This window comes from Phocoena phocoena, chromosome X (assembly GCF_963924675.1).
Source record: "Phocoena phocoena chromosome X, mPhoPho1.1, whole genome shotgun sequence".
Lineage (NCBI taxonomy): Eukaryota > Metazoa > Chordata > Mammalia > Artiodactyla > Phocoenidae > Phocoena > Phocoena phocoena.
The window spans coordinates 129985503-130001198 of NC_089240.1; the positions used below are offsets into that span (position 1 = coordinate 129985503).

Genomic DNA, 15696 nt, shown 5'->3' on the forward strand with positions numbered 1-15696 from the left:
GTGAAGCAATACAATTTATTCTTTGTATATTGACCTTATACATTGCCATCTAATTGACTATGTTTGTGTGTTTGTGTGTGTGTGTGTGTGTGTGTGTGTGTATGTGTGTATTTTAGACAGAGAAGTTGCTCAGGAAGTTTGTTAGAAATAATAATCATGGGCTATTGGGTAACAGCAGTGGAGAAAAAGTCATTTGTATTGTTGAGTGGTAATTCATTGTATGGATATAACCACTCCACCTCTCATCCCCTGTAATGAGTGCAGAATTTGTAATATATCCGTAAAAATTGTTTGGGTCCTGATAAACTCACAGTCTAACTGGAGGGTAAAGAGATTATCAGTGCCTAAAACTCAGAATCATAATTCAAAACATGCAGAAAAATGAAAGCGAAATCCTTTCCAATTCTTTCATGTTTTACTCCAGTTTCTCTGAATTCCTTCACATTTTGCTTTAGTAAAAGCAAAAGTTAACGAGGGTAGTCTTCTTGGTCAGCTGAAAGCTACTTTAGATGCAGTTACCCTTCCCATTGTAACTTCCCCTGTAACTGCTCCCTCGTTAGATGACATACCTACATTTACCTCTCTTGGCCTCTGTTGCCCCATACAAAAATGGGATGATTTTAGTGCCTTACTTGGAGGATTTTTATAAGGATTATATGTATAAAGTATTTAGAATTATACACTGTTAATGAGCAATAAATGCTGCCATGTCCTTAATATTACATGTCAGTCAGTTGGCACATAAGGAAAGAGACATAACTATCTCCAGCCTGTGAAGATTTAAAAATAAGCAAAGTATCTCATTTTAGACTTGGGACATCTGCATTCTCTTGACCTATCAGGGGAGGGGGTTCCTAAGAGATTTTCTTTTTAAAAATTGGAGACATCAAGAGGAAAGTGCCCAGAGGAGATAGTGAAGAATACCAAGAAAGCAGAGAAGAGAAATCGGAAAGAAAAGAAAGTTAGGAGAAGAAACCAAGGAAGCCAAGGAGAAGAAAGTAGGTGGTTGGCAAGAGGGGGTATAACAAGAATAAGGTTCATAAAGGCAGGAGAGAGAGAGAGAGAGGGAGATAGAAAGAGAGAGAGGGAGAGAGATGGAGGGAGGGGAGAGAGAGAGAGATCTTGTAATACAGAGCTAAGAGCTTTATTGGAGTTTAACAGAAAAGAAATCCTTGTTTGAAAGGAAGAGACTGGCTATATTTAGTACTGGGTAGGATGTCAGTTCTGAAAATAAACTGCTCCCAGAACCAAATGTAATCCTCTGTGGTGTTGTCACCTGCAGCAGGCTGGCCACCCTGGAACGTGGACACATCACCTACTTCAGAGCTCCTGACAATCACAAGGACTTGCCCCACTTTGTCCCCTTACCCCATTCCTAAGTTTTAAAACGTCTGATTAATGTGGAGAAAAAAAGTTACATAGCTGAAGAAAGTGAAGTGTATGTTGGTATATACGTGGAGCAGTGAAGTGTCCTGCTAAGTAAATACCAGAATATATATACATATGTCAATAAAAGAGACTTTCCATAACCACCATACATAAAATAGCAACCAACCTTACCCTCAATTACGTTTGATGGATAAAGGAAAATGATGGGTGGAGTTGTCTGATAGGCTGTTGGATATATGGGTGTAGAGTTCAGCTGGGAAGTCTGGACCAGAGATGTAGACTTGAGAGTTTCCATCAAGGACCACGTGGGACTTTTTGAAAATGCAGATTCTTTGGATCTCACCCAAGATCTCTTGAATAAGAATCTCTGGAGGTGAGGCTTATTTCTATTCCTGATTCATATCCACTTTTAAGCTCAAAACCCATGTATAATATTGCCTAGATTACCATTTAGATATTACATGGACACCTTGTTAGATATGGCACAATCAGCATGCCGTATCTAATGAGTCATTAAGTCTTACTTATTCTACATTCTACCTATCATGCACTTTTCTTCATCTATACTGTCCCTACCTGGATTCAGGGCACAATCATGTCTTATCTGATTTAGTGACAGACTGTATTACAGTTTATCTGTTTACATGTCCATTTACTCTACTAGACTGTGAGTAATGAGAGGATAAGACCACTAATTTATTCATTCAACCAATATGTAGTGAGGGCCTACTACATAGCATATTGTGTCACTTTCATCTCTGTGTCTTTCCCATCAAGTATACTGCCTAACATTAAGTAGGTGCTCAGTATGCTTGTTTTATCGGATTACATTGAAACTTACTATGTCATAGATGAGAAAATAGGACCTAGAGATGAAAAATGACCTGCCAAAGCCACACAGCAGGTTAGAATACTGGAGTTTACATTTCCTTACTCTTAGTCCAGTTTTGTTTCCTCGGGACCACATTGTCTCTCCCTCCTACCTCTCCATACTCTCCCAGGTTATTTTTCTCTCTCTGACTTTTCTGTACCATTCTTTCGTGGCGATATTGCTCCTATGCTTGTTTGTCAGCTTCTGTGGAAAAGAAAATAATCATGACCATCCTATAGGCTTCTTGGTTAAGAATCTCTATTTGCTTGGCATTGCTTGATTTATTCTGGCATCATCACTGCTGAATCAGGATGAACGTAGGTCAGCTTTTCATCTGGCTCCTCTTGACTCCAGTAGAGTATGGATAGAGCTGGCTTCATACAGGAACTTGTAAGCTCTCAACAGGTTTGGGCTGTATTCCGGGAAAAACAGAAATGAGGAAAGACTTTCAAAATTTGTGCAGAGTAGGTGTTTTATGCAGACAAAGTAAGAGAGAATGTGTTATAATTATACGCTGAGAGAACTTATTTGATTGGGTTTATGGATGAAGACTCTGAAAACGATTATTGTAGACACTGTATTGGACTATCATACCAAGCTTTTTTTAATATATTATGTATTTCACTTGCTACAATTTAATAAAACCTAAATAAGCTCAGTACGTTCTAGGAATATGAATAAAATATGTGGGTGGTACCTTCTAGAGAAAATTTCTGCTTTGAACTTCCTCAGGCTATGAGTGCAGGGGACCCACTTAGAATAGCTTATAAACATGTTGTTTTCACATCTTTGTATCTTTGTTCATCCTGTTATCTCTGCTTGCAATGGTTTTTATTCATTCTCTTATTTATAAAATATTTTCTGAGCATCTACTCTACGCCAGACACTATGCTGGGTTTGGGAGATTCGGTGACAGCTCTTTACGCAGGCCATCCTCTTGGCTTTTGCACATGCTATTCCCTCTGGCTGTAATGTCCTTCTCATCCTTCGAATTCATATTTAAACATTACCTATTTTAGGGAGCATTCCACAACCCTCTCAATACTGGATTACGTGTATTTCTTCTCTGCTCCCTTCCATAGCACTTATCATCCTTTATTACATTTGTGTATTTGATAGCTTTCCTACTAAATTATGAGCCACTTGAGAGTAGGGATTCATTTATTAATTATATATTAATTAACAATATATGATTATTATATATAACTTAATATCAATATTAATATATAATCAATTCATTTATTTTATATATTAATTTATTACTATATCTTTACTCTGTGGTCCTATATTAAGGTAACAATGGAAACAACTGAGATTATTCAACCTTCTCACCTCTTAAGATGATACCTGTCAAAAATAATAATCATGTTAACGATCATTCATTCATTCAACAATGCCTGCTATGAGCCACTCACTATCTAAGTGCTGGTGATTCAACAACTAAATTTCCTTCTTTCGTGGACTTGTCATTCAAGTAGTAGGGAGAGATGTTTACTCTGTGCCAGATACTGTTCTAAGCATTTTACATGTTTTAGTTCACTTAATTCTCACAACAACCCTGTGAGGTATATAGATAAATTGTACTGATTTTACAGTGAGAAACCGAGGCCCAAAGTGATTAAGTAACTTGGCCAAGGTTACACAACTGGTGAGTTGCAGACCTGATATTTGACTCAGGTCAACTCACTCCAGAACTTACACTCTTAACCACAGAACCCTTTCCTCATCTGCAAATCCCTTCAAGGATTTTTGCTCTAACTATTCTAAATTACTTAATATGCCTGAATATTCCATGTTGTTATATATTCCCTTGCCTTTGAATATCTTGTTCACGCTTCCTGAAATGCCTCCCTAACCCATATCCTTTAGAACTTAGCCTAGAAGTCACTAGGAAAAACCTTGCTTAATCACTTCTCTCCCCAAAAGACCACTTTAGGTATCTGTCCTCTTCTTTATCATCCTTTATTATAAGTTACTGTCTCCCATTCTAGAAAGTGATTTCTAGAAATTTTATTTGTGCTTTAGGCTGTTATGTTTCTAAAAGACTACTTGCAATTTCTTGATTTTTGATAGTATATCAGGATAGTACAATTATATACAGAAATTGATGTTGAGACATTACAAAATTCACTATATGATACCTGACAACTTGTTTTACAAACTTGTTAGATTCAGTGTATTTCAGAAAATATGCTTTCTTAACTCTTTAGTTAATGGTGTGCTTGTTAGGAAATATATTTTGACAGATTCATTGAGTTGTCCAAGATCATACAGCTAGTTAGTGAGAGTGTTGGGCGCAGAAGTGAACACAGGTCTGCTGTTTCCCAATCCCAGGCCTTTTTTCTTTTTATAGGCACCTTGCTGACATTAATTCAATTCCACTTAAATTTGGAGATACTGTCTCAGCACAGATCAACCCATCTCTTCTAAAAGCCAGTGATTTCCAAAAAGTAAATGAGTAACCTTAAAGGACACCAGAAAAATCACTCTTCCCTCCAAATATTGTCCTTACTACTATGTTTTAGAAATATCTAAATTATAGTTTTATAGTGAATTAACCACATCATTCCACACTTTATAGCAACTAGTTGTTCAGATTATTTGTAACATGACAGTTAACTCAAAAAAGCTTTTGAAAGAAGGGAGAGTATATGTAACAGAGTATACTGAATAAGGAGGACAGGACATAGTTGAAAATGTTGTAGAAATAAATTAGGGGATCAGTGAAAACTATCACAGGGCTTTAGAACATAAAGGAGTCTTAGTCGGGGAAGGATTTACAGAGAAATTAGGACCTGAAGGTAGAAAATGAATAAATATATGTAATTCATGTGGAGGATACACATGGTAAGCTGGACTGGTAGCCATGTGCATTGGTATCTGAAGAGTGAAACATTCAACTTGTCTTATGTTGAGGAGAGAAGTGGCATGCATATAGTTGGAGAACAACTTGATTGACAGGCAAAGTAATTTAGACTTAGTGCTCTAGGAATTAGAAATAAGTTTTTGAACAAAGGAATAAAGTGTGAAAATAAGCCACATTTAAGGAAGGGATATATTTGGCGCATATCTGTTCAAATTTAAAGCTGGACTTAAAAAAAATAAAAGGATTAAAATCATCTCTTCCTTCTCCTACAGGCTGCATTAGAGTGAGAACAATTTCTTACTACTCATATCTACTGTTCTTTGAGCACTTACTATATGCCAGACACATGATAAAACTTTTAAATGCAAGACCTTATTTAATGTATGAGAAATATCACAACCCTGTGAGGTAGGTACTATTGCTCCCTCCACTTTAAAGATGAAGAAACAGGATCCCGAGAGGTGAATTGATTTTCCCAAAGTCAGATAGCTCACAAATTGAGGAGAAAAAATGTGAACCCTGATCTGTTTGACCTGAATCTAGTTAGTACAACTATTGCACTTAGCTGACATGCAACAAATACCTGTTGAATAAATGGGTGAACGAATATATCAGTAAATCTATCCTCTTCTGCAGATGACCCTACATACTAGCTTTAATGGTTTTCATGATCTTGATAAGCTTAGGTCAGTGTTAAAAGTAAGGAAGAGGTTTGAGCTACAAAAGAGAAGAATTTACCTAGGAAAATCTCTTGACTGGAATTTCTGATTGCATAGAGATATGGTTTGGGTTAGAAATTATGTATATATATATGTACACACAAACACACAGATATACATGTATATATGTATGTGTATGTGAGTGTGTGTGTAAACACGTGCATACATACACATCAACAGAACAGTTTGGATCACCTTTGACACACACGTACATGCACATGCAGACCCACATGCTTTCTTTTGTTTTCTTAACCCTCCTGAAAGGGTGTAAATAATAGAATGTCAGAGCTAGAAGGGACTTTAGCAATTGCCCAATCAGATGCCCTCATGTGAATGTAGAGATTGAGGCACTAGAGGGAAAGTAAATTGCAAAGGTCACACAAGGAGTTAGAGTAGATTAAGAATTTGAGTTTCCTAACTCACAGGTTTGTTTTACTTTGAACTGTCACCATTTACCATCTCAGTTTTATAGATGGGGTAACCAAAGTATCGTAAGAATGTTGATGGTCAAGCTCCTGCTACTTGTCCGTTGAAGCAGGACTTGAAATCAGATCTCTTTTATTTTAAATATGAGGCTTGTTTTCATTCAAGTGCTTCTGTCTGGATGCCCAGAAGGAAGACCTTTTCCTATTGAATTAAATAGTGGACTGAAGATAATTTCCAGAAACCTTTGTCCTTCACTTTAAGAGAAAATGGCCAAAGCTGCTTTATTTTCAGAAGGCTGGCAGTCCCAAGGAGGCTCCATGAAGGCAGGGATTTTGTCTTCCTGATTGAATCCACAATACCTAGCACAAAAGAAGGCACTCAAAAATATTTGTCGAATATATAACATACTTTCCCACAAAGGGAAAGTAATGGTTCCCCAATGGATGATGGATGGATAATCATTATTAGTGCTGAAAAAATGGGAATGACTGTGGAAAAAAGGAGGGAGAAACCGTTAAACAAAGGAGAAGCTCTGTGTCTCTTTAGCTGATTGAAGCTGCAATCACTCAGCAAGGGCTGAGTGGCTTGGTAGGACTGCGATTGGCAGAGATATTTAAATGAGGCCTCCTTAAAATTGTTACTCTCCACCCCACCCCCACTCCTCTTTAAATTCTGTTTCAGTCATTACCCAGGGACCGGATACAGAGATTCCTATGGGGAGTTCTAATGGGTCGATTCAATTTCAACGGGATGACGCCACTTAGCCAAGCATTAAGAGCTATAGCTCCGGGAAAGCAAAACGAGGCGGGGGGGAGAAAGAAAGGCAGAAAGAGACACTGTAACAAGGAGCAATAAATCCCTTCCCTCCCGTATAACCCATTCACAAGACCTCTAGAAAACATCTACATTCACAAAACAGCTGGCTAGCTGAGCTGAACACACTGCAATCTCATCCCCCTTCCTCCCCCCCCCCACCGCGGCCCGCTCTCTGCAGATTATATACCAACACACCCTAAGCTATATAAATAATCACACACTAGCGGTATCTATTGCTCTGTTGAGATACCCTGTGTCTACAACTGCAGTTTCTGCTGCTTCGGTTCATCTGTCAGATTGGAGGAGGGGGGAGGAGGGAAGGGGGAGGGGAAGAGAAGGGGAAGGAAAACGCTGGAGGAGGGGAAAAAGAAGGAGGAGGAGAAGGGGGAGGAGAAAGAGGCGGAGGAGGAGGGGGAGGAGAAATAGGAGAAGGAGGAGGAGAAAGAAGAGGAGGAGGAGGAGGTGAACAACTTACCCCGCTGAGCTTTCTTTGGGGAATACGTGCATCAAGGTTTGGATCTGCATGTAAAATCCATACAAAGTATCTGCCACTACAAGTCTGACTCTCCTCCCTACCCCGTTTGTTTGTTTTTTTTTTCTTTCCCTTTTCTCTGCTGTCAGAAAGACTGAAACAGAACTATCTCTGTTTCTGGCTCCACTGCCAGTGAAGGAGTTTTCATTCAGACTTTCCGAAGAGAGGTGGAGAAACCTAAAGACTCAGGAGAAGAAGAGGTCCTTTGAGCCAGATGGGGCATTAGTTCTGCTTTTCTCAGCATGGATAAGCCCTCTCTTCAAGGTAAGCTTAGAGATTAGCTCCTAAAGACCTCAGAATTCTTTCTATGAAATGCACAGATTGCCATTCATTCCGGTCGTCGTGTGTGTGTGTCTGTCTGTGTGTCTGTGTGTGTGTGTGAGAGCGCGCGCGTGTCCGTGCACGCGCACAAGCGCAAGCGCATGGGTAGAATAAAATGAAAACCGTTTAACTGAGATTTAAATGAATCAGCTCTTGCAGAAAACTATCCGTATCGGAAATTTCTAAATCAAAGGAGAACTTCAAAATAACTCTTTTGTAGCCAAATGTCAATGCAATTTCTAGCCTGTTGACCTTTAAATGAATTTTGGTGCTTGCCTAAGCCCCTTATAGCGCAGCCTAACCACCCAAGCTGAGAACGTACGGAGAGCCCGTGCTGAGGCCAGTCTGGCTGCCCAGCGGGCATCCTGTCAGTGTACGGCTAGTCTGCTATTGGCTCAGAAGTCTGGGCTGTGCATCGTTCAGATTTCATCACATCACCTTGCCCTGGGTAGAAATGGCGCAAGCTGACACGGCATAACCCCCTACTTACATTGAGTCAGAGCAATGATTTAGAAATCTCTGGATCCATGCCTGGGTGTGTGTGCACATGTCTCTGTGTGGCATATGGAAATTTTGTCAAAAGTGAGAACCTGTGAGCATGTCTAGTTAGCCAATAGACATCTGATAGGACCTAGGGCAGTGGTTTACAGTCCCTTCCATTCGTGTAATTATAGTTACCACTCGCCTCTGTCTGCTGCAAACCACATTGGATGAACAGAAAACAGACCTTGAACTCTTAGACAGAAAATCTATTTTGAAACGCAAACCATTGTTGCTTTTCTGGGTACATTAAAACCTCACTGTAACATAATGTGCTATCACATGAATTTGGATATACCAGGTGTTAAGTGATGTTCCCAACAAGTCAACTGCGCACATACGTACAAAGAAGGCACAGGCTAGCTTTTTATCCACAAGCAAGTATTAATCTTGTTCCCTAAACCTCTAAATAAACATTTTGAAGACTTTATTGTAACATTGTATACATTTTGGCTTTTTTGTTCTGTTTTTAGGTCTCTCTAGCTGGGAAACAATCTAGTTAGTGATCTGAGTGACTTGGATTCAGAGTTGAGAAGTTGAGTTGTGAGGAAGTAAGGAACCTGAAGGAAAGGACACCAATTCTTCATGAAAGACTTTTGAGGCAGAGGAACGCAACCAACAAACCCAGCATAAAAATTTAGAGCATAAGGACAAGAAGGGGATTTAAAAACCTTCCTTTCATACCCCCCTCATTTTGCAGATGAAGAAACGGGCCTGGAACAGAAGTCACTTGCCCACAGTCACACAGAACTTAAGTTTCCTGTCTCTTATAAAAGGATTTGGGGTTTAAAGAAAGATTCCTACTTCTTAAATGAACAACTAGCATTTTCTTCAGGATTAGAAGTATGTGAATTCATTTGATATTACAAGTTTTCCTTGTATTGCTCATTACTAAAACACCTATATCTTTAAAAATGCAGGCTCTTAAAACTGCAAGACTCTCTGGTTTGAAATAAACTGCTGTTGAGTCTTAACGAAACCATGAAGGTAATGAATAGGACTAGGGTAACAAAGTGACAAGTTAAGAGTTAAATGTGGTGAGAACCTGGCAGCTCCAACAAGATGTATGTGGTAGGACGGAGGCCCAGTCAGTGGCTGAGAGGTTAGTAATGTAAACTATACACAACTTGGTATTTGTAAGGGGGGGAGTGCTTTGATAGAGATGCAAATGCTCTTTGCACAGAGAGGGATTTTTAGAGAGCAGACTTTGGAACAGTAGAACTAAGAAAACACGTAAAGCCATAGCAGAAATCCCCCCTATGTTTGCTTTCAGTTATTCTGAGAACGAGTGTATATAACAGCAGAGCACAGAAAGAAGCAACACACCCCAGAGCCGTTACACAGTAAGGTACAAAACAGCATTGAACCCATGGGACTAGAAGAAAACAGGAGCCAGGCTCTCCTTCTCTTCTCCCCTCTTCTTTGAAATCAAGATTGAGTCATGCTGTATCGGAAAGGATTTATCATGAAAATCAGAACACTCTTAAGGTGTCAGCATAGAAGGGCTTTAGATAGGAAAGTTTTCAACTTTAGTCTCAACATGGCAGATTTTAGGTTCCAGGGAGAAAATACATTTTTCTTTCATTAACAAACAGCATTTCTTGAATGGATTTACCTTTCTAGTCCCTAAGTTGGCATACGAAAAGAAATTTCTGTTTAGGTTGAACATAGCAAGTTTCAGGGCTACAGAAAAACTGTTGAGAAAGCTACGAGCACCTGGCCAGAGGGACTGAGATGGGAGTGGGTTTACAATGCATCATTCATTACTGCACAGGCACTACGTGACAGAAATCGCTAGATCCCATCAATGTGCAGCCAAGACTTGTAACCCCCTTGGCTCCTATTTAATAATATTTGATATGTATATTCTCTCTCACTTAGTAGAATATGGAGTTCACCAGCAGCACAGTCAGTTTCTTAACTGTTGCTGCTCACAATGAATGGCCCTTTAATGAGTGGATTTCGGAATCATAAACATGCTTGCAGTAGTAGTTTCTCGTCTAATCTATGTGCTGCAGCAGTCTCTTGTCTATTTGTTTCTCAACTTTTTTCCCCTCTTACCTTCCCCTACAGTATCTATTTCAGTTCATCCTGTTAGCCAGATCGGAGTCAGCACATCCGGAATGGCAAACAATTTATTGTCATTCAATCCTGTTTTATCCTACTCAACACCCTGATTTTACCCAGGTCCTACTGCCCACCGTATTGCAGATCTTCCACAGTCCATTCTAGTAAAGATTTTACAGGGCAGGAAGAAACCTTCTGAGTTCATCCTGTTAATCCCCTTACCTGTAAGCAAAACAGTAGTACTTCATCATCCCAGACTGATGCCCAAAGCCTCATTTAATCATCCAAGCATCTCAACTCTAATCAATATCCAAATACACCTTCTCAACCTAAACACCATATACCCTTCTGCTGCCAAGACAGGATCCCCTCGTGCCTCTGAGTTATTTGTATTATGACCTAGATTCCTCCAAGCATAGCTTTCAACCTTCTGGGCAAGTCCCTGAGATATCTAGTGACATCCTTGGGATCCCATATGATTATCTCCTGTAACATTAAGACCTAGTATGCCTTCCTTTGAGTCATCGATCTTTTGAATTTCCAGTATGTTTGAATCTAGTTTCCTTTGGGAAATCAGTGAGTCTAAAATGCATCTAGCACGTACGTTATTGTTTTTACAGTGTAAATGACTTGAAGAGCCCCACACATTATTTATCTGATCAACGGGGAATAAATTCATTTCTTATAAAATTATCAAAAGATTCTTCCCAATCCAAAGCTCCTACATCCACATACCCTGCAAGCCAGCTGAACAATGTGTCCTTGTTTATTTGGGTGTTCGGATGAAAACTACCTGTTTCTTTCTAATGCTGGGACTATGAGCCTTAACAAAGATACAGCAAAGGCAGAGGTGTAAGGCTTCAGGGGATTGTGAGTCCAAGTAGATAAAAGAGACAAACATGTTGCTTTTGAATGCCCACGTAAACAAGGGCATGTTGCCCAGTTTACCCTCAAGGGCTGAAGATGTAGAAGGTATGGACGAAGAGAATTATTTTGTCAAATTGTTTAGTTATGTAATTACAGACCATAATAGGGAAGAGTCCCTCAAAATCACCTAGTCCATTCCTATAATTATATAGATACCGGAACTGAGGCCCGAACAAAGTAAGTGATTTGCCAAAGGTTACATGTTTGAGTCTTAGAATCTCCATAGTCTTTATCTGCATTCTCTTGTGCTGCATTAAATAACACTGAAACAAGTAGCTAAAAAGTGAAATTATAGTCAAACTGGTTCTTTGATGTGATGTGCCAGAAAAGTTATTTTTAACTAAATTAAATCCTCTTTTCAAAAAATGAACAGATGTAAATTCAACTAAATAAGTTTGCATGGGGATATAGCCTCGAAAGGCAACGAGTCTGATCATATTATTAGCCACTGAGTCCTTTATGAACTACGTCTTTCTTTTTGTCTTGCTATTGAACTTTGGGCACATTTCAGTGTCATGTTTGCTTGCTTATGGAAATCTAATCAAGCACTATCCTCTTTCACTTGTTCCTTTCTATTACTCATTCAAGCTTTCCATCCCATACAGTAGTGTGAGTAATCGATCTATTTTGAGGAGGCCTGAAGTCTGATGGATTTCAAATATATACTTTATTCATGCTAGTGTTTCCTAGGTCCTAATGCCCCCATGGTGACTCTTAGATTTTTGTTTAAGTTGCCTTATGCACACCTCTTTTGGCCGTTCAGTCTTCCAGGTGGTGCAATACAGTAATCTACTGTTGGAAAAATATTTTCCTCATGGTCACCGTTATCAGTACTAGGCTCAATCAAATGCTTCAGGGAATGACCACCGAGCTCTTCCTGATTGTGGTACAGTGAAGGCACAAGCATATATTTTCTAGGTATTCAACTTGTCTGAAATTTGGTATAAAAACTGCTGCTCTTTAAGAAAGCCGGTTTATTGTAAAGGTAAAGATATAGAAAGGTAAAGATAGAGAAAAGCAGTCCAAGCAGATTCTGCCTCATAAATCCCATCAATATAGGCTTGACTTAGGGCGGTAAAAAGTACAATTATAGGTGATATTTGAAATAATTCAGGGCTCATCTTCTGTGGTTCCCCCATCCCCAGGTTATTCCTATGTATACAAAAGTTTGATTCTGAAGCCATGCTGCCATTTAGAAAGAATTACCTCCTCAATAAGTTAAAGCAGCTTATAAAATGAGGAGAACAGCAAGATGATTAGTCTTGACTTTCTTACACCCTTGGGAAGCCTTTTTTCCTATTATTCTACAGATAGCCTAATTTCTGCCATCTGTGTCTCTGCCATATCTCTGCTATTACTGCAACTTGCTTGCTTGCCTGTATTCATTGAATCAAGCTTTCCTTTATCATCTGTTTATTTATGCTTATAAATTTCGCTGAAAGGAAAATTTTGATTGAGAATATATATATATATACATATACATATATATATACATACATATGTATATGTATATATGCAACTTCTCATGGAAGGCTTTTGAGGCTTTCTCTTTTACATCAGTGTTGTTGCTTTAGGAAGTGAACTTTGCATTCGAAATTAGGTTTCATTTTTATTAGAATTTTGATGCTGAAGGCCTAGATTTCTTGGTCAGCAAAGCTCTTAATGAGCTAAATGCTCCTGTGACCCTAGTCGTATGGCGGACTACTACAGGAATCCATAATCAGATCTTTGCCCCCAATGTGCTTCACAGTCTGGATGAGATGACCAGACTTGCCTGTAAAGAAGTAGGTGAGGCCAATTACAGAATAAAGGAGTAACATGAAGACTAAAGTGATTTAAGGTAGTGGTGGTGATGGGGCCTGAGGTTTGTTGGTTCCCTGCCAAGTACTCATGCCTGTGTGTTCTCATTCATTGTTTCTATTCCCTCTCTCCTAGGATTTTCTGATGTGCCCTAAGATCCATGTAACTACAAGGGCTCTTTATCACCATAAGTGCCACCCTGACCCAAAACCACTCAGAACTCAAGAATCAAGGCAAAATGGATGCCACAGTGACAGATGATTTCCAACAAATTCTGCCTATCGAACAGCTGCGCTCTACTCACGCTAGCAATGATTATGTGGACCGTCCTCCAGTCCCCTGTAAACAGGCCCTCTCTAGCCCTTCCCTTATCGTGCAAACCCACAAATCTGATTGGTCCCTGGCTACCATGCCTACTGCTCTCCCACGCAGTCTCAGCCAGTGCCATCAATTGCAGCCCTTGCCTCAGCATCTGAGCCAATCTAGCATTGCCAGCTCAATGTCCCATAGCACCACTGCCTCTGATCAAAGGCTCTTGGCCAGCATTACGCCCTCACCTTCAGGCCAGTCCATCATCCGAACCCAGCCTGGAACAGGAGCCCACCCAAAGGCTGATGGTGCTCTGAAGGGAGAAGCTGAGCAATCTGCAGTGCACCCCAGTGAGCACCTCTTCATCTGCGAGGAGTGTGGGCGCTGCAAATGTGTCCTCTGTACGGCAGCTCGCCCTCTCCCCTCCTTCTGGCTGTGCAACCAGCGTTGCCTTTGCTCTGCTGAGAGCCTCCTCGATTATGGCACTTGTCTCTGCTGTGTTAAGGGCCTCTTCTACCACTGTTCTACTGATGATGAAGACAACTGCGCTGATGAGCCCTGCTCCTGTGGGCCTGGCTCTTGCTTCGTCCGCTGGGCAGCCATGAGCCTCATCTCCCTCTTCTTACCCTGCCTGTGCTGCTACCTGCCTACCCGTGGATGCCTCCATCTGTGCCAGCAGGGCTATGATAGTCTTAGGCGACCAGGCTGCCGCTGTAAAAGGCACACCAACACTGTGTGCAGAAAAACCTCTTCTGGTAGTGCGCCCTTCCCCAAGGCCCAGGAGAAGTCTGTATGACCTTCCCACAAGAGGGATCCAGTGCTTTCTCCCTCTAGGCCCCATCAATAAAGCATAGGCCTCATCTCTGAAGAAGGGGAGGAGGAGTAAAGTAGCCAAGCCAAAGTTAGGGCTCACCAATTTTGTTCCTGCAGTGTCAGGGGAATGGTCAAGTACATCCTGGTGCGGGATGCCTTGCTCTCTCTCACAGTATCTACCCCACTCCTCTTCAGTCTTTTTACACCCACCATCTCAGCCCTTATGGCTGTCATGGCATATTCAGGTGATATATAAGCATGAGATTTGGACACTGAGGGCTGACAGAGCCAGCAACGTGGAGGTTTAGGGGCTCCCCAAAGTAATACCTCTCGATGCAGGCTCTGAGTGTCACTCTGCTTTCCACAGTGCCTTTGGAAGCTTTCTTCTTAGATGGTTTTCACAGGTCCATGTGGAACAGTGTTCAGTATTCCAGGGAATCTGACCCCTTCTCCGTTTACCGCCCCTCTGGTCTTTAGTCTTTTTCTCATTTTCTCCTCTTCTTGCATTACTCTGTTCTGTTCTCATTCCCACTCCATTCTCACTCTCTCTACTTTTACTTTGCCTCTCTTTTCTTTCTCTCTCTCTGCTTTCTTCCCCTTCCCTCCCTTTCTCTCAGACTAATCCTTTCTCTGCCTGTATTTCTGTCTTGTTTGATCTAATCTTTGTCTCCTTCTACCTGTCCCTCTTTCTCTCTCTAACACGTCAAAAAGTGCTGTTTCTCCGTAGGTGTTTCCTTTGACGCCAAACTTTGCTATGCTATACTATTTACTAATTTTTATTAAGGGAAATTGATTACTGTAATGAACTTATCACTAGCAATAGTGTGTGTGCACTCAGAACCACACTCGCCAGTTTATGAGCATATGAGGCAAACTTATCTTACGTTTCCAGGTTTAATTAGTTGAAGTTTTACTCCCTTTCCCAATAATCACCTTACAGTACTGACAGATTCCACTAGCATGCTGAGTAGATAGTAAGTCAGGATGCTCATAACTTTGTATGTCTGACCCAAGTGCCAAAGGCAGACGTGCTTTATAGCTAAATGAACAAAGCAAAGGACATTACAGAGGTCTGTTCTCTCTTAGAAGCTAACTGCCCTGAGACTGCATGGCTCAGGCCTTAATAATGGACATAAAAAGTCATAAAACTTTAGCGCTGGAAGGATCTTAACTGTTAATCTAGTTCAATGCCCTTATTTTACAGATGGGAAAACTGAGGCCTGGAAATAGGAAGGGATCTGCCCAAGGCTACACACTGAGTTAATAGAGTTGGGCCTGGCGTACAGGTCTTGTGACTCTT

At 40.5% G+C, this 15696-nt stretch overlaps 1 protein-coding gene across 1 annotated transcript; it reads left to right on the forward strand.

Annotated features, from left to right (window-relative positions):
* The first annotated feature begins 13512 nt into the window (after positions 1 to 13512).
* SPRY3 (sprouty RTK signaling antagonist 3) lies at positions 13513 to 14379 on the forward strand. Its single transcript, XM_065901341.1, has one exon. It carries the CDS (start codon positions 13513 to 13515, stop codon positions 14377 to 14379), a length of 867 nt encoding a protein of 288 aa, XP_065757413.1.
* Positions 14380 to 15696: the final 1317 nt, after the last annotated feature.